Raw genomic sequence first — 15,903 nt, 5'->3', positions numbered from 1 at the left:
TTTGTTTGTGTTTTAATTGAAAACAGTTCCCTTTTCCCTATTTACAACAACTTTGCATGCAATCTGACAGTCCTTCATGAGGTGACTTTAATCTGACATATGTCCTGTAGTTTAATATTTACTGTATTGGAACAAGCTTTTATTTATTCTGCTTTACATGGTTAAATGTAATAGTAAACTCTTTCTCCTGGAATCTAAAAGAAAATCTTCGTTTAGACTACAAACTAAAGTGAGATGTATAACGTGCACAAAGCCAGTAATTGGCATAAGCGACATTTTAAGCTGTTGATTATGTTAGCAAACAATTCTGGAAGCATTTTAGAACTGTACAGAAATTTGTAAATCATTTGCCTAATGTATGGTATCATTTCCGTAATGTGTGGTTATGTTTTACTAGAAGAAAGTACAATTTTGTCTCTAGAGGTTTTTTAGGGGATTTTTTTTTTAAAAAAAGAGAAAAAACAAGATAAGAGACGAGAACAGTATTTGGTTAGTTATTAAAGCTGATATGGGGAGACATGCACTGTAGGTATTTATTTCTAATTTCACTGTTATTTCCATTGCATTTAAAATACGAATACACTTTATGGTTTTCATATTATTTGCCTGACATAAGCCTTAAAGCTCACAGTATGCATGTTGGGAAGTAGAGGAGATGGTAGAGAAAGCATCCTTGTCAAAGCACTGTGACAAATGTCTGCTGTACAGCAGCTGGCAGGTGCAGTCTTTTTATAAATATGGGCCTGCACCAGAGAAACTGAAGTTGAAAAGAGCACCAACCACAAACAAATAATTCCGTGAATACTTTGTTCATTTATAGAATATACTAAATTTTGAAACGCTGTAACAGGTGAGGAGGTCGTTTTAGGCTTTCATGTGTCATAGCCAAAGGGCACAATAGGGTTAAATGGTAATAGTAAATAAATTACTAGGTCTGAGTGAGGTCTCTGTTGCAAGGAATGCTGGCCTGATCCAGGTTAATCAAAACAGGAGGAAAAAAAGGAGAAAATATTGGATGTCTCAGATTATAAACAGAGTCAGAAGCGGTTTCTCCTGGAGCTCAGCCACTTAAAATATTGTTAAGAAATCACCATGGCTTCTGTGATTGTGGTGTTCTTTTCATATGACATGTGATGTCAAGAAGTGCCTTGTTTGGTGTAAGCTATTTCTTTTTCTGTTAGAAATTTGTTTAGACTTTGTTTCTTTGATTATGGAATGCTAGTTTCCAGAGTTGTCTCACGATCACAGTAAGGTCAGTGAAGTTGTTGAGTATTAAGTGCTCAGTGTTTTAAAATAAACAATCAAATGTCCTTTTGCAGACAGCATGCCAGAGGTGCGTACCATTTGATGTGAGTTGGTAACTATTTGCCATTGGGCTGCCAAGATGACTCAAAACTTGGTTCTGACAGCTGGTGGGTCTCCAGTGGAGTGTGTCAGCCAGGTTGACCAGTGCCTTGGCAATGGGGCAAAAGAGTGGACCATCTCAGTTTGTGGAGATGAAAGGAGAAAACTTTCTCTTCGAATCATTATATACTTTGTGACTGCAAGCTAATATAGTTATGGAGCTCCAGACTACCCTGAGGGCTGTTGACAGATGTGAAGAACTATGAGACGATTTGCCTCAGTCATCTGTTAGCAGGGCTCCTCAGTTATTGGGAAAACGTGAGTCCATTGAGTGAGGGATGGGCAGTGAATATTTCAAACCAAAACCAGTTATGGGATAGGTAGGGCTAAAATTGGAGTGTGCCACTTGAAATGAGGATTCCACTGAAATTACTGCAACTAAGGAGCAGTAGGAGCAAGAAGAATTGGTGTTGTTCTCTCAGTAGGGGGGTTATATTATACAACTTGAACTGTCAACACAGAAATAGTTGGTTTCTTCTTCCTTTTACAAGACATATGGATTTAATACCAAAACTGTTTTTTTTTCATTTACAGGTGTCAACTTATCACCATATTCAAGAAATAATGGTACAGTTATTACGCACAGTGAACAGAACTGTTATTACAATGGGACGAGATGATCCCTTAATTGTGAGTAATATTTTAATGCATTTTTAATGCTTTGAAATTAATTTTATAGTTATCCTGAAAAAATGCAAATATAGTATTTGTGGAGTCCTCATTTGTGTGCTTTTTTAGGCTTAGAGTAAGAGATCTAAAGCTTTCCTCTTTTTTTGTTCTGTTGTGCGTCCTTAGTTTCTTTTCAAGTGTAGTTGAATATTGTGAGATTTGTGCATACTTAAAAACAAATAAACACTCAAGTTAATTGCTGTTTGCAAAAAGAAGGTTTTACAAACCTACATAATAAAGGGCACACTTCAACTTATTGAAAATAGTGTTTCTACTAATCTAAAGTGGAAGTGTGTGAGTAATACTAACAAAAAAAAAAGCGCTATTCTGAATAGCTTACGTAAATAATTGATGGGTGCTCTGTTTCTCCCGTTTTACTCATGCTTTTCTTTTTGGTGGGTTAGAGTTGCTATGGAACAGCTGCTATTCCTGGCTCTGTTTCTGGAAGGGGAAGATGATGCTCTGTGTGCACAGGGAAAATATCTGGGGATGAGCTGGCACAGAGCACTCACCTGAGATTTTTGTGGAGCTTCCATGGTTCGGGAGTTATATCCAGGGACAGATTCTGCAATTTATTCAGATTTAAGAACATATTTCATGAGCACTCCTCTTGATTCAGAATATTTGTGAGAATGCAAGCCGGTTGTGTTCAGCAGGAACTATGGAACCTGCCCTTCAGACTGTGCACTTAAGAGAAGATGTATATTAATTGTCAGTCTGTAGAGATGTACGTTATTCTGCAAAATCATGAGCAGGATTTCTTGACTGTTTTGCCACAAGAGGTACATTGCATGTCTTTAAAAATGTGCTTTGTTTCCTTATTCATTTCTGTTGGAAAACAAAAACAACAATTTTAGATCGTTGCCAGCCACGGCATGTGTGTCTCCTAATCATTGAGATTTTCAGAGGACGTATTTGCCAACGGTTGCTTCAAACTCCCTGCTGGTATATCTGCAAGGTTCAGAAATTGTATCATTAACCATTTATCAGAACTCCAGTCTATTCTTCTTCTTTTTGTGGCCCTCTGGTGTGCACACATGGCCATAATGGGCCGAGGCTTTGAATGAAGACCCAGTTGCAAAGAAAGCAGCATTTGAGTGTCATGGAAAATGTAATCAATCTATTAAGGAGTATTTCTGGATACCATAAGCAGTAAATGAAGAAGGAAAATGAAACTGTAGTAATCGGCAATAAAGATCCTTATCACTAGGAAACAAGCTGGTTACAGTAAATTTAAAATGGCTTGAGAAATCTGTTGTGATGTTTCTTTTTTCCTCAACTACTGTAATTTGTTCAGCTGTTTTTTACCTTAAAAGATCACATCCAGTGTGAATTTTGAAACGCAGATGTCTGCTAATAACGTTTATAAGCACCTACACGTATGTGTATATTAGGCATTTTAGAGGTTTTTCAAAGCAGAATTCCAATAAATTATAAAGTCTTCTAGAGCTGAGACAAGATCTCTCAACAGAGCAGTCTTTCACATGTGACACGAAGAAATTGTTTGCAATGAACAAAGTAGTCTTGCATTCAGAAAGAACTGTCAAAATATGCTCAGCTCATGCTCCGTGTACTACCTTCAGTTCACTCGGTTCATTTGCAGGTCTGCTTTAAAACTTCTTGAAAGGACCAAACCTGTTGAAAGCCTGACTGTTTAATCTTGTAAAAGTGAAGCATGTAGTCAGAAATTATGGCCTTCTGAGCCAAAGCTGCTGGAAGTATGGTGAACTCTGCAAGTATAGGTGGGATGTATGGAATTGCTGCTGGTTTAAATTTACAAGACCTGTAATTCCTTGCAAGTTTAAATGCTTTGCACTGGATAGAGTACTGGATTTTATTTACCCAAGGTTTTTTTTTGTTTTCTGACAGCGATAAGCATGGCAATTTTCATATTCATATTCATTTTCACAATCTTCTAGCTTGTTGGCAGAGGAGGAGTTAAAAGGATTTTGGGTTACAGTTGCCTTTATCTTTTCTTGCTACAATGCCAATTGAATCTAAGGGAAGGTGCTGTGCTCAGCTGGTGAAGGCCTGCTGGGAGCTTTGCTCCTGTAATTACTGGGAAGCGAAGGCTCAGAGGACATCATCCCTTCAGGACAGGGTGTCTGTGATGGAAAAGTAATTTGGCTCTCTGCAGCTACTGCAGAGAAGACTTACTTAAATGCCACTCTTGCCTTCATTGTGATGTTCTACCACTTGAAGGCTTTAACAGCTGCTGGGTTATCTTCACAATATAAAAAAAAAAAGCCTTGACTGTTTGTCGTTGAAGTGCTTTTAGGCTTGTAATACACGGTCAAGTTTATTGTCAGAAGTCAGCTATTCGAGCTTTATGAAATTTAAACTTTTAGTTAAAGGGTGTTGTGATGTGGTTAAGTCCCTACTGCAGTAATTGTAGAAGTAAACCATATAGGAGCATGTGGTGTGCAGAAGTACTTGGTTAGGTAAATAGAAATATCACATTTACATTTTAAAGCTTTCCTTTGGTATTCCCAAACTTGATTTTGTTCACCATATCAGTTTAGCATGATGAAGAGACTGTAGTTATGCTACACAGAAAAGGTTTTAGAAAATACTTATGCAAGATATCGCACTAACACTTTGCTGAAAAGAAAACAGTGTGCTCAGTTAACCAAAGCTCCTCTAGATAGCACCCATGTCTTTGGGGAAATAATGACCGTAGAAACAATTTGGTAAAGCTGCTGGGGTTGGAGAATATGATGTATTCAAATATACACATAGCCTAGCTGAAAGTTGCAGCTTTATTCAGTGTTCCAGTTGAAACTGAAATCCTTTTCAAAGCTACAGAATGATTTCACAAGAGAGATAAATTTCCCATTCATTTTCCTTTTCCAAGGAACAATTGTTTCACTTCCTTTGTAACCTAAATATTGTTTGTTATTAATTGACTCCTGAAGCCTAAGAAAAATATCTCATTTTATTGCAAAAGATAACATCACATTTAAAGAACCTAGAAATTTAGAAAATATACATTAGATAATACATTTCATTAGGAAGATGTTTTGTATCTAAGCTAGCATAATTACTAAGGATTGTGGCTTTTTCGAAAGACCTGTAGTCCACAAAATTCTAGCAAGTCCTGTGTGAAATGCTGTTACATGACAGAGACAAATCAGTATTTTATTTTCATACATTCTGTATTTTCAAAGAAAGTCAGGTTGACTCCTTAAAATAGCAATTTCAAATACAGCAGTTCTGGACTATGCCATGTTCTGTGCAATGCTTTACAAAGAGCATATTGTACTTGTCATTTAAATATGTATTTCAGAGAATCCTACGATAGTTTGTATGCAAGTACTGTCAAGTAGCTGTGGGTTTGTGTTATAGGGTCTCTGGGGGGTAGGTTTTTTTGGTTTCTATTTTTTGTTTTTTTTTTTTTTGCGGGGGAGGTGTTTATTTTTAATTTAATTTGAGACCGTGTTTGTATGTATTTGTAACATGTATTTCCTACTCTGGGAGCTGGTTTTAGGAGTTACACTGTAATTGTCTAAATCAGAGAAGTTTTTATAGCCAGTACAGTTGTCTTCTAATGATCTACCAATTTCTGTTGCTTTTCTAATTTTGATATCATAAATTGCATAGTGTGTATCTGGTAATTTTCTTATATTTCCTGTATGAATTAATAATTGATTGCTAAAATACTTAAAAATATTAAACAAGAAAACAAAAAGCAATACTTATATATTTTCACATATCTTAGATTCTCCAATTATGTGTTACGAAGCTATTAAATGTTAGGTGTTTTGTGTTGCTAGGATATCAACATTTCTCTGTTAAGCCTAAACAAAACATACAGCAACTAAGCACTCTTGCCCTCTTGCTGTGACTGATGCATACCATGACTAACACTTTCCACTGTTACCTTTTAATATAATAAATAGCCTTTCATGCCAATGTTGTCTAAAATTTTATGTAGGAAGCCTATTGTGTGTGAGGTGCTGTGGAGAAGACTGGGTATAATAACTTCTCGCACTTAGGAGGTGTGGCTTTATTGTGGAACTGTGACGCTTATCCTTTTGTAGGAATAATTGACTTCTGGCCTACTTTTACTTAATTATCAGTCAAAGTATTGCATGATTGTTGTTGGCAGTCAGACTCTGGAAGGAGAATGAGGGACTTCTGTCTGTGTTTTAGATAAGTCATTTGTTTGGATGTTAAATATGTATTTTAGAACTTGGCTGTCTGGTGCTACTACTGCTTACTCAAGAAAAATCTCCTTTACACTGAAGTTCTGAAGTAGAGAACTCTGGGAGCAACCTTTCTGAAGGACAGTGCTACAGCAGCACTGGAATTTCGTCGTTTCTTTCAAGGAAAATGAATGCCTTGAAGGGGGGGAACTTGAAAACACTTAACAGAGGGCAGGCTGAAAGACAACTGAATGTTCTTAAATTGCAGCATTGGGAGCTGGGAGTCGGCTGGCCCAGATACCTGGAGTGCTCTCTGCTGCTGTGTGTGCATATGTTAAAAAGAGAATTTCATATCTGTATATGGATAATCCTTACTTTAGTGATAGAGAATTGAAAAACAACTGATGGAGGAATACAGAGAACAAAGCCTAATTTTGGCTGAAAGATTAAGGGTTAAAAATAGTCTAACGTTCTGATTTCCATCAAGATCAGACATTAAAATATAAATCCTGTAACCATTTAAATCAGTACGTTTCAGTTTTTCAGAAGTATTGGTGCTTGTGCAGGTCATAAGAAAGACTGAGAGCCTTACTTAGAACTATCTTTGGTTGGACTTTCTTAAACTAAATAGAGTATTTCTGTTCTTGCATAGTTTTCCTGACCCCAGGAACTGATTTTTGCTATGTGGTGAGCCAAAATACTGTGGTTTGTTTAAAAAGAATAATCTGGATACTTTGAAAAATATATTGAAGGCATCATATTGATTATGCATGCAAACCAAAATCAGACAGCTTAAAATGAGTTTTTTGTGCTTATTAACAAAAAGAAAGACAAAAAAATTGCTTTTACATGGTAACAAATTATTGAAAATCAGTTCACTACAGAAAAAAAACTTACTGGTTTCGCTAGTGTTACGCAAGTTGGTATTGCTTATTATTATACCTTTACCACAGAGAATATTAATCTTAACATGTTATTTTAATACACAAGGAACACTTACACACTTATAAGTCCTTCATTGTATCGACTATAGAGACTAATGCAAAATGGGAATGCTGTTGGCATACCAGCATAAGCAGTACATGTATTTGAGTGTAATATAATGACATGCTCTGATGTAATGATTGAATTCTTACCTTTGTTATACCTGCAAATTATTATTGGAGAGCATTTCTGAGTCATGAAATGCATCCTTTTGGCTCATAAGAAATTGTATAAGGCTTTACTTTTCAGAAACCTCCAAAACAATAATGTTGTGCCTGTCATTTCCATCCTGACTGAACTTAACATGAAAATGTTTTTTGAAACTCTCAGTCCTTTACAATTTTGATCAAGTAAGCCATGTCACATATACTGTGCTCTTTTAAATGAAACCTAGTTTTATCAAAAAACTTAGTTCTTCCAGACAAAATTCTTCTGTGCAAAATTGTTTTTAATATGTTTTTAAATGTGTAATTAACCCTAAGAATTCAAGGAACACAGAATTGTACAAAAAGCGTACAGACATTTTGAACTAACATTGAACAGTTAATACAATATAATTTAGAAAAATAGGATCCAGGGGTTAATTTATTGAATACCCTGGCACCATTTGAACTAATTAACCAGAGTCACTTCTAAGAAAAGGTCTGCAGTACATTCCACTAAACGTAAAATACATTATTTGGGGTTTCAGGGTGCCCTTTAAATTTGCTTTGGAAAAGCCTTTTCCCCTCTGCCCCCCATATGAAACGTGACCATGTTTTTATGAGCAAAATAATAATATCACCAACTATTAGGTTACATTGGCATACCCTGTGATAGCTGGTAACTCAACTATATTTGAAGGAAAGAAACAGATGCATTGACATCTGATAAAATCTTTTCAATGTGTGTATTTTTTGGATATAATACAGATAAGTTCAATAAATATTATTTTTATGATCAGTTTTGTATCATGTATCAACTTATATCTTAAGGCAAAAAAGCCCCCCACATCTTGGGACATTTTGGTATAGAGGGACTGGTCTTAAATAGTTCAGCAAGACTGCAGCCAAAATGGTTATTATCCTCTGTTTAGCAGTTGTGTGATGGCATCTGAGGCGTTGTGTCCAGTTTTAGGCTTCCAGATAGATGAAAGGCATGAGATACTGGAGGGAGAGCACCAAGGTGAGTGGGGCTGCATGTAACATGTGAGGAGAGACAGTGAAAATTGCATCTGCTGAGGCTTTAAGGAGTGTAAGCTTAGGAGAGAGGCTTTATTATCTGTTTAATTCTTCTGGAAGGTGTATTTGGGTGGGGCAAGATGTAATGGACCAAAGTTAGAACACAGGAAAGTCAGATCAGATGTTAAGAATAAAACTGGAACAGCTTGCGCCAAAGGGTTATGGATCCTTGTCTTTGGAGATACTCAAAGCTCAAATTCACCTAGTTGGACCTTATTTGAGTAGGGGCTTAACACTCGAATTCCAGAGATATTCTATTGTCTTATGATTCTTTTTCAGAGAAGTCTTGTTAAATGGCTAAACTTCTAAATGGGTGATTTTTAAATGGAACCAATAAAAGGACAGAATAAAACTTAACCCAAAATTCTTTTTGTTGTTGTTGTTAAATGTTAGATGACAGAAAAAAAAAACCAGCGGTGATGTGAAATAATTTTAATTGTCTCTTTTGAAGAGAGATTGGTTTGAAAAATGTAGATTTCCCTGAATTTGTTCTTGCTTATGCACTTTGTTTAAAGATCAATGAAGTTTTTTACTTTCAGTCCATTTTGCTTATAAATAGGAAATAAAGACTGTGTGGCACCATTAGCTGTGTCTACCACTGTTTTTTTAAAGTAGAGATTTAAACCTCTTTATTTTCGGAAAGTTGAAGAAAAACGTCCTTACAAAGCATATGAAAGTGTCCTTGGAAAAAATGAGAGCTTCCTTTTGAAAGAAACCATTTCTTTTTGAAACCAGCATCTTCATGCGCCTTTGCTCAGTGAGATGATGTAAGTAAATTCAGTTCTTTTGGTTTTTCAGATACTCTAATTAAACATTCTTTAGCTTTGCGGTTTTGTAGTAGCACATTTTCAGGTGTGTACCCTCCGACCTCTTTCTGTTCCAGTGTTTTTTGAAATGTAAGAGGATCCCTAAGGAAGTCAAATCCACCAGAAGCATTTTCTTTTCACCTTTTTGGTTTTTCTTCTGAACTCCTTTTTCTCAGGAGCTGGAGGATCAGGTGGCAGCTTCTGAGGTGAAGCTGAAGCTGGATTTTGATCTACATGGTCCAGCATTTTCAAAATCTGATGAAATCTTCCTTCTTGTTGTCTGAAGTCGTATTCCACACTACACAAAAAGGAAGCGATTTAAGTTAGTGAGAAATTCCCTCTTTAAAAAACATGTGCAAAGGATGCTTACCTCATTAGAATAATTTGGCATTAGTCAATATTAGAGCTTGGTTAAAACACAAAGGTATACAAGTTGCTGCTGTGAAAATAAATCCATTCTTAAACTTTTCTGAGGGAAAACTTTTTCTTATATAAGAACTCTAGCATTGTGCCCGAAACAATGGAAAATAAAATAAGGGAGAAGAAACGAAAATGTACTAGCATGACGTTTTAATCCGTTTCATTCAATAGCTAGATTTTGATACTGTAATCTAATTCTGCCATATGTTTGGCATGGATTCAAAACTCTCACGTGTTTAAGTTTATTAAATGTGAATGTGTCCTCCTGGGAGACCTGCTAGGGGCAAAAAGACATGAAATTAAGCAAACATATAAGTCTCTGAGATAAGTGGTATTAGTTAATAGGAAAGTAGAATGTAACTCATTTTCTCCATTGAGACCAATAATTACAATTGATGTCAAATGAGAGCCAAGATGTTAATTAGATAAGAGCAGATATGTGCATAATGTAAGGTTCAAGAGAATCAATGAGGACAGTGATTAAGCAGCCTGATGCAGCCAGCACAGTTAAACAAAAACAAAGAAAACAATTAGATAAGATGCAATGCTGTCTGTTTTGTCTTTATTTCAACCACCATTTCTGGGCAGAGGAGTGGGAGCTGTGTCAGACACGGCTGCTGTGCAAGTTTTAGCAGGTGGAAGGGAGAGAAGAAAGGAGCTGGTTGTATTCTCCATAATGCAGGAGCTTTGGGAGGAAGGAGGAGGCATCATCAGAGGGATGCTGGATGTCACCTGAGTGGGGCACTGAGTAGGAAACTCTCTAAAATTAGTAAATATGCAGATCCTTAAACACTATCAGCTGTGAGTATTTGTATGCATGTAGAAATCCATAAACATCGTTGAAGTTAACTAGAAGCTTGTTTGACTTATAATGAATATGTCTTAGGGCTTTTAATAAAATGAAACAACTCAGTTGGCAAAAAGAAAGCAACAGGGTTATTCTAATTTAGAAGACCTGCAGAGGTATCTCAGGACAGGGAGCAATACATAATAAATATAAAAGAAACAGAAGAAAGTGATATAAATGACAAATTTGATCAGTGTCCTCAGTTTATATTGCTACTACTGCAGCATAATGCTTTTCAGTAGTCACAGATCACAAGTACTAGAGAATTAAATGTTTGGTTTATAGTGTATGTAAGGATAGCATCTGCTAATGTTCCTGTTTTCTTCCCTTTTTAAAAGTTCATGTTTGAGTGATCATTTCTAGAGGCAAGAGGTTGATTCAGTCTTCATTTAATACTGCGCCTTATATGCTGAGAACTGTTTTCTGTTGCTACTTGCATTGGCTTATTATAATACAAGTATTAGTTTTACAGGATCTAGATTGAAAGTCCCAAGTCATCTCACATAACCTTGCTGGATAGTTAATAAAGCTAAACTTGGAGCCACTGGAGACCAATTCCCTGCTAGACTGAAAAGCTCTTTATTACTTTACTGATCAGTGTAATCCACATTTGGATTGATATGAGATTAGGATATTGATTGACTATAGGACTTCTTAAAATGTGCATGATAAAGATGGTTCAGTGAGAGTGACCCAACATTCTGCTTGTGCAGTGCTTGAATCACTGAGGTTCTTCAAGAGCGGGAAAATGGCCATCCGGATGAAACATGTGAATCTGTAGTTAATGGCAACAGTGATGTCATGTTAGTGGAAAAATTACTTGCATGGATTTTTTTAGGCTACATAAATCACAAGAATTGCAAGGGTTTGTCTAGAGTAAAACCTGATAACAATTACCTCTTTCAGAATGGTGACTACTGCATATGTTATGAGCATGAAATATTAGTTACTCGGGATGTTTTTTTCTTAACCACGTCTTGTGGAACATCTCTCTAAAGTGAAAACTATTATGTTTCCTTGCTGTCCTCTGTTTTGTCTCTTAAAATAGAAACTCCTTAGAGGAACTGTGTTCTCTTGTATGTATTCTACTAATCATTGCACTGTAAGCCTCCAGGCATCATTATCATTATAAACTTCCTAGTAAATCAAAAAGGCACATCAGTGTTTCATTTCTTCCTCCAATCTTTCCTTCAAATACTTGTGCTTGTCGCTCAGAATCTTTCCTATATTCAAACAGCATAAACTAAAAATTTAGGGTAAGCATCATAGTTAATTCTGAAGAGAGAAAACGTTCTGTGGTAAAGGGTAGTTTGTACATAAATTCTAGAGTGACCTCTGATCCTGTAAAAATACACAGGGGTTATTTGTTCAGAGACAATGACCGAGTAAAGGAAATCTTCCTTTTTATACAGATTCAGCCTGTGTATTTGGATAAGTCATGTAATTTCCTGGAGTATCCAGTGGACCGAGAAAACTAACAAATTTGTCTCAGAGGAGTAATGGTGTTTACATATCAGTTACTTTGAGAGTTCATTGCCAGAGGTTTAGGACATTGGCACTTGACTGAGTTGTATGTTGAACAATTGGGTCTAATGCTCTGCCCATACTTGACTTTACTCAACAAACCTCTTAAGCTTGTAGTGGTCATAGAGCTGACAAACTGGCCAAGCTGATGGTCTGACATATTCTTTGCAATAAAGGCAAATTTTTCAACCTAAACGAGAAATTCTCTTACCCTTTATTTTTGTAAATGTAAAAATGTTTAGCCATCTATAGCCTCTGGTTCACTAATAAGTATAAATATCTTTGAAGGTATAAACAATTTCTAGATGTTTCAAATCAACTTCTCATTAATTTTGCAGTGGAATGTCTAACTTGAACACCTGATCTTCACAATATCTGACTGGAAAGCTTGTTTTCCACTGAGCTTTTCAAAAAACCTAAACTTTAATACAGTACAGCACATCAAAAATATGATACGTATAGCAAGCAAAATGAGCATGCGATGTAAGTAACTAGCTCATCAGCTGTGGAGTCCTTTAAGTCTCCCTCACAAAGAAAGGAATGCAAAAAGATAAGATTTAAATAGCAGTATTATTTCTCCACTACCTTTGGTTTGAATACATATTCTCTGCTTCTCCAAATAAGACCTAAGACACCATATGTAAATGTTGACTATGCATTCATTTTCCTCTTCATCCTCTGAAGTCTGCAGTGTGTGGCACTACTGGAGAGGATCTAAAATGGCAAAGTGTGAGCTCCAGCTCCAATTACGCTGCATTTGTGCAACATGTTACTTAATATTTTGTGAAGCCCAGTGAATCTTAATCACGTAACTGAAGATGTGTGTTTTCTGCCTCACAACTGAGGTTGCAGAGAATGTGTTTATAAATTGGTGAAAGCCTTATAAAATCCTGAGTGGACAAGCTATGTGTGCGGTATAACCAAGACTTGGTACGTACTGTTGTTCTGGATAGTGGCTGGCGAGCTGAAGACTCTTACAGTGTGTTTGTGTAGACCCAGCATTTGAAACATGCACAGCTTCCAGAACACAGCACGTTCAGTTGTAAGAGTTTACCATAAACTGCAGTTTATATTTGGAGTAACTTACACTCAAATTGCACTCTCTTAAAATAATAACAAATAAACATTTACTGAAGTGAGGAGTGTGGGAGTGTTGTTTTTCACATAAGCATGAACTGTAGCTATAGCTTCCTGGCATTTGGAGAATTGAGTGTTTATCTTTTCCAAGATCTAAATTTGTGAATTTCATCATCTGAAACAGCATGAAAGGTTTTCAAAGCATGCTAGTGATAATAATGCTAAGAAATATTAGTGGGAAATTTCTATTTGAATTCTAAGTACAGTAACTCTTTCAGATAATACCAATATTAATTATTTTCTACTCAGGAAAACAAACCACCTCATGCATACCACTTGGTCTTCTGTTAAAAACTGGATTAGTAAAAATTAAGACCTTTTATAGCTGTGAGCAAAACACCGTATTGTACATTTGTGAGAGAGACAGACAACACACAGTTCTGTGAAGGAGTGCAGTACCTGTAAATGATACATGCAGTGTTCTGACAGGTGCTGCAGTTGTTGAGGTCTTGACCGGTGTGATAGAAATTACGCCTGTAATAGACAGTAGTTCGTTTATAGATGAATTAACAGATGTCTGAATCTTTCATGAGTAAAAGTAGTTCTGTTCACCACTTATTTTATCTTTACTAAAAATTCTGGTGTCAAACTCTAAATTAGAAAGTTGCTTTAAAACCCCCAAACTTTCTGTTGATTTATGTTGTTATTTTTTTGTCTTCCGCATCTCGTGCTATTAAGATTCTGATTGTCAGTTCTTGCATGAATACTTGTTAGGAAAACACAGATGTGCGACTGCTTCATATAAACTTATAAACACACTTATATTCTTATAAACACCATTTAAAGTATTTGATTATCCATGCTTTTGGTGAATCAATTTTATCTCTGCCCTTATGGTTTAAATTCTTTCCCCTTTTCATGTTTCCTCACTTCACTATAAACAAGTCACATTTTTACTGCTGATACTATACGAATTTGGAGTGTTGAGAAAACAAGAAATTGGACTTAACAGCAACTAGAGTTGAATTATTTCTATGATTGAGAGATCTGCATTACAAATAATTTGCGATCAGTAGCTCATTACATCTGAAGGATGTGTAACACACACTTACTGAGTATATGTTATTTGAAGTAGGGGAGTTCAGTTGATACCAAAATAATTTCCCGATTTATTTTGGAATTAAAGTGGGGGTTCTTCATGTACCTCATTGTGCTACCTCCACAAGTACTTTTATTATGGACACCGTGGAAACTAACAGAAGTATTTTTTGCATTAAGAGCCAGATGGACATTACTCAAAATGTTTCCAGATAAAAAAGATTATCTCTACAGAGTAAAATTAATGCTAACTTGATTTATATTATTTTAATGTTTTAAGTAAATGTAAATTCATATTTGGAGTGTGAGTGGGAGAGTTATACATCAGAAGTGCAAGAAGGTAATTTTAATTCCTAGATAAAATACTTTGAGAAAGAAAGAATTCTTCAAAATAGATCTATTTTTCTTCAGAAGTTGCAGGAAAATTGGGGTGTATAAAATTGTGGCTTCAGTGAGTTAAGTCCTGACAGTTTTTGCACAGCCACACAAACCTCTTCTGTCCACATGGGAACAAGCGCAAAGACCTGGTGCTGAGCCACGGGAGCAAGTCAGTGTCATATTCTGTGCTAATTCTATGCAACTGAATCTACACAAAAATCTCAATGCCACATTCTTTTTGTCATTGCAGAGTTTGTAGAAATGTGGAAGATTATCAGATTGATTCCTTAATTGTAGTCAGTAAATACTGTTGATACCAGTTATGCATAAATGATTATTCTCGATGCCTAAGCTAGCTGCGCCAAGTAAATCTATGATAACGCAGGCTCCATGTTGTTATATCTTTAAAAAATAAATGTAAATGGAACCTTTATTCTCTTGATACTTTGAATGACAAAAATGATTTGACGGATTATAGTACACTGTCATAAAGCAGAACTTTAAAATGTAGCCTAGATGCATTTACTGTAAGTAGGAGGTGCTGTTTATGGTTTAGAAAGCATTATTAGGATATTTTAAAACCTGTTTTGAGCTTAGAAATATATAAAATTCTATTTTAACCTTGTCCTACAAAGGTGTCCAATCTCTAGACATTAGTTGGATTTATAATATTATTATTATTTACAATGAGTAAGTTGCATAAATAAGCTACTTAAATAGTATTTGCAACCGTGGCTAATAGTCACTATTAGAGCAGACTGAAAATAAATACAGGTCATGCATTCTTATGATAGTGCAGAAAGTCATTCTAAAGTCAGATTCTGAAGTGAGTTCTTGCTAACAATCTTCACATGCTGTATGTTCATGGTTTTAATCTCTTTTAAACACCTACCTCTACCTCCTGTGAAATCTTCCTGACATATTGAAGCTCCTGAAGTTTACCTGGCCTCCTGCCTTTTCCTGGTTTTAAGGCATTCCCTCTAAGGCTGTTTGTGGTGTCACAAAATGTAACTGGTCCCCAAATGTCTGCAGATGCTATGCTTTAGCCACTAATACTTTTGCTTGCTTAGGAAGGCAGTAATAATTTACCAAACAAAAGAATGGTTTTGCTGATATAAACTGTTTCAGCAAGAGGACTGCTTTGGCACTAAGTGCGTATCTGACCTTGCCAGTTAAGAGAGAACTGACTTGCCATATGTTTCTTATTATACTACGTTATTACATTAGACTGTTGGGCTTTGTTATTCTACTGCATATATTTTAGCTAGCTGGAGACTGCCAGCTTTCAGGTGTCATTGGCTTTGTATCTGATACCATAAATATAAATAAAA

At 35.9% G+C, this 15,903-nt stretch overlaps 2 protein-coding genes across 2 annotated transcripts in view; one reads left to right on the top strand and one right to left on the bottom strand.

The window, feature by feature from the left end:
- Positions 1-15,903, top strand: part of DOCK2 (dedicator of cytokinesis 2) — a 172,451-nt gene that overhangs the window by 61,760 nt on the left and 94,788 nt on the right. Inside the window, exon 27 of the mRNA XM_065848779.2 lies at positions 1,939-2,034. Coding sequence (XP_065704851.1) covers positions 1,939-2,034 — 96 coding nt within the window. The remainder of the gene's footprint in view (positions 1-1,938; positions 2,035-15,903) is intronic.
- INSYN2B (inhibitory synaptic factor family member 2B) overlaps positions 5,072-15,903 on the bottom strand; it is a 40,718-nt gene continuing 29,886 nt past the window's right edge. The window contains exons 3-4 of the mRNA XM_065849142.2: positions 13,556-13,630; positions 5,072-9,526 (exon numbers count right to left, since the gene is read on the bottom strand). Coding sequence (XP_065705214.1) covers positions 9,340-9,526; positions 13,556-13,630 — 262 coding nt within the window. The 3' untranslated portion in view covers positions 5,072-9,339. The remainder of the gene's footprint in view (positions 9,527-13,555; positions 13,631-15,903) is intronic.

This window comes from Patagioenas fasciata, chromosome 14 (genome assembly GCF_037038585.1).
Source record: "Patagioenas fasciata isolate bPatFas1 chromosome 14, bPatFas1.hap1, whole genome shotgun sequence".
NCBI classification, from domain to species: domain Eukaryota; kingdom Metazoa; phylum Chordata; class Aves; order Columbiformes; family Columbidae; genus Patagioenas; species Patagioenas fasciata.
Note: the sequence above shows the minus strand (reverse complement) of the source record. Positions and strands in the feature narration are given on the sequence as shown.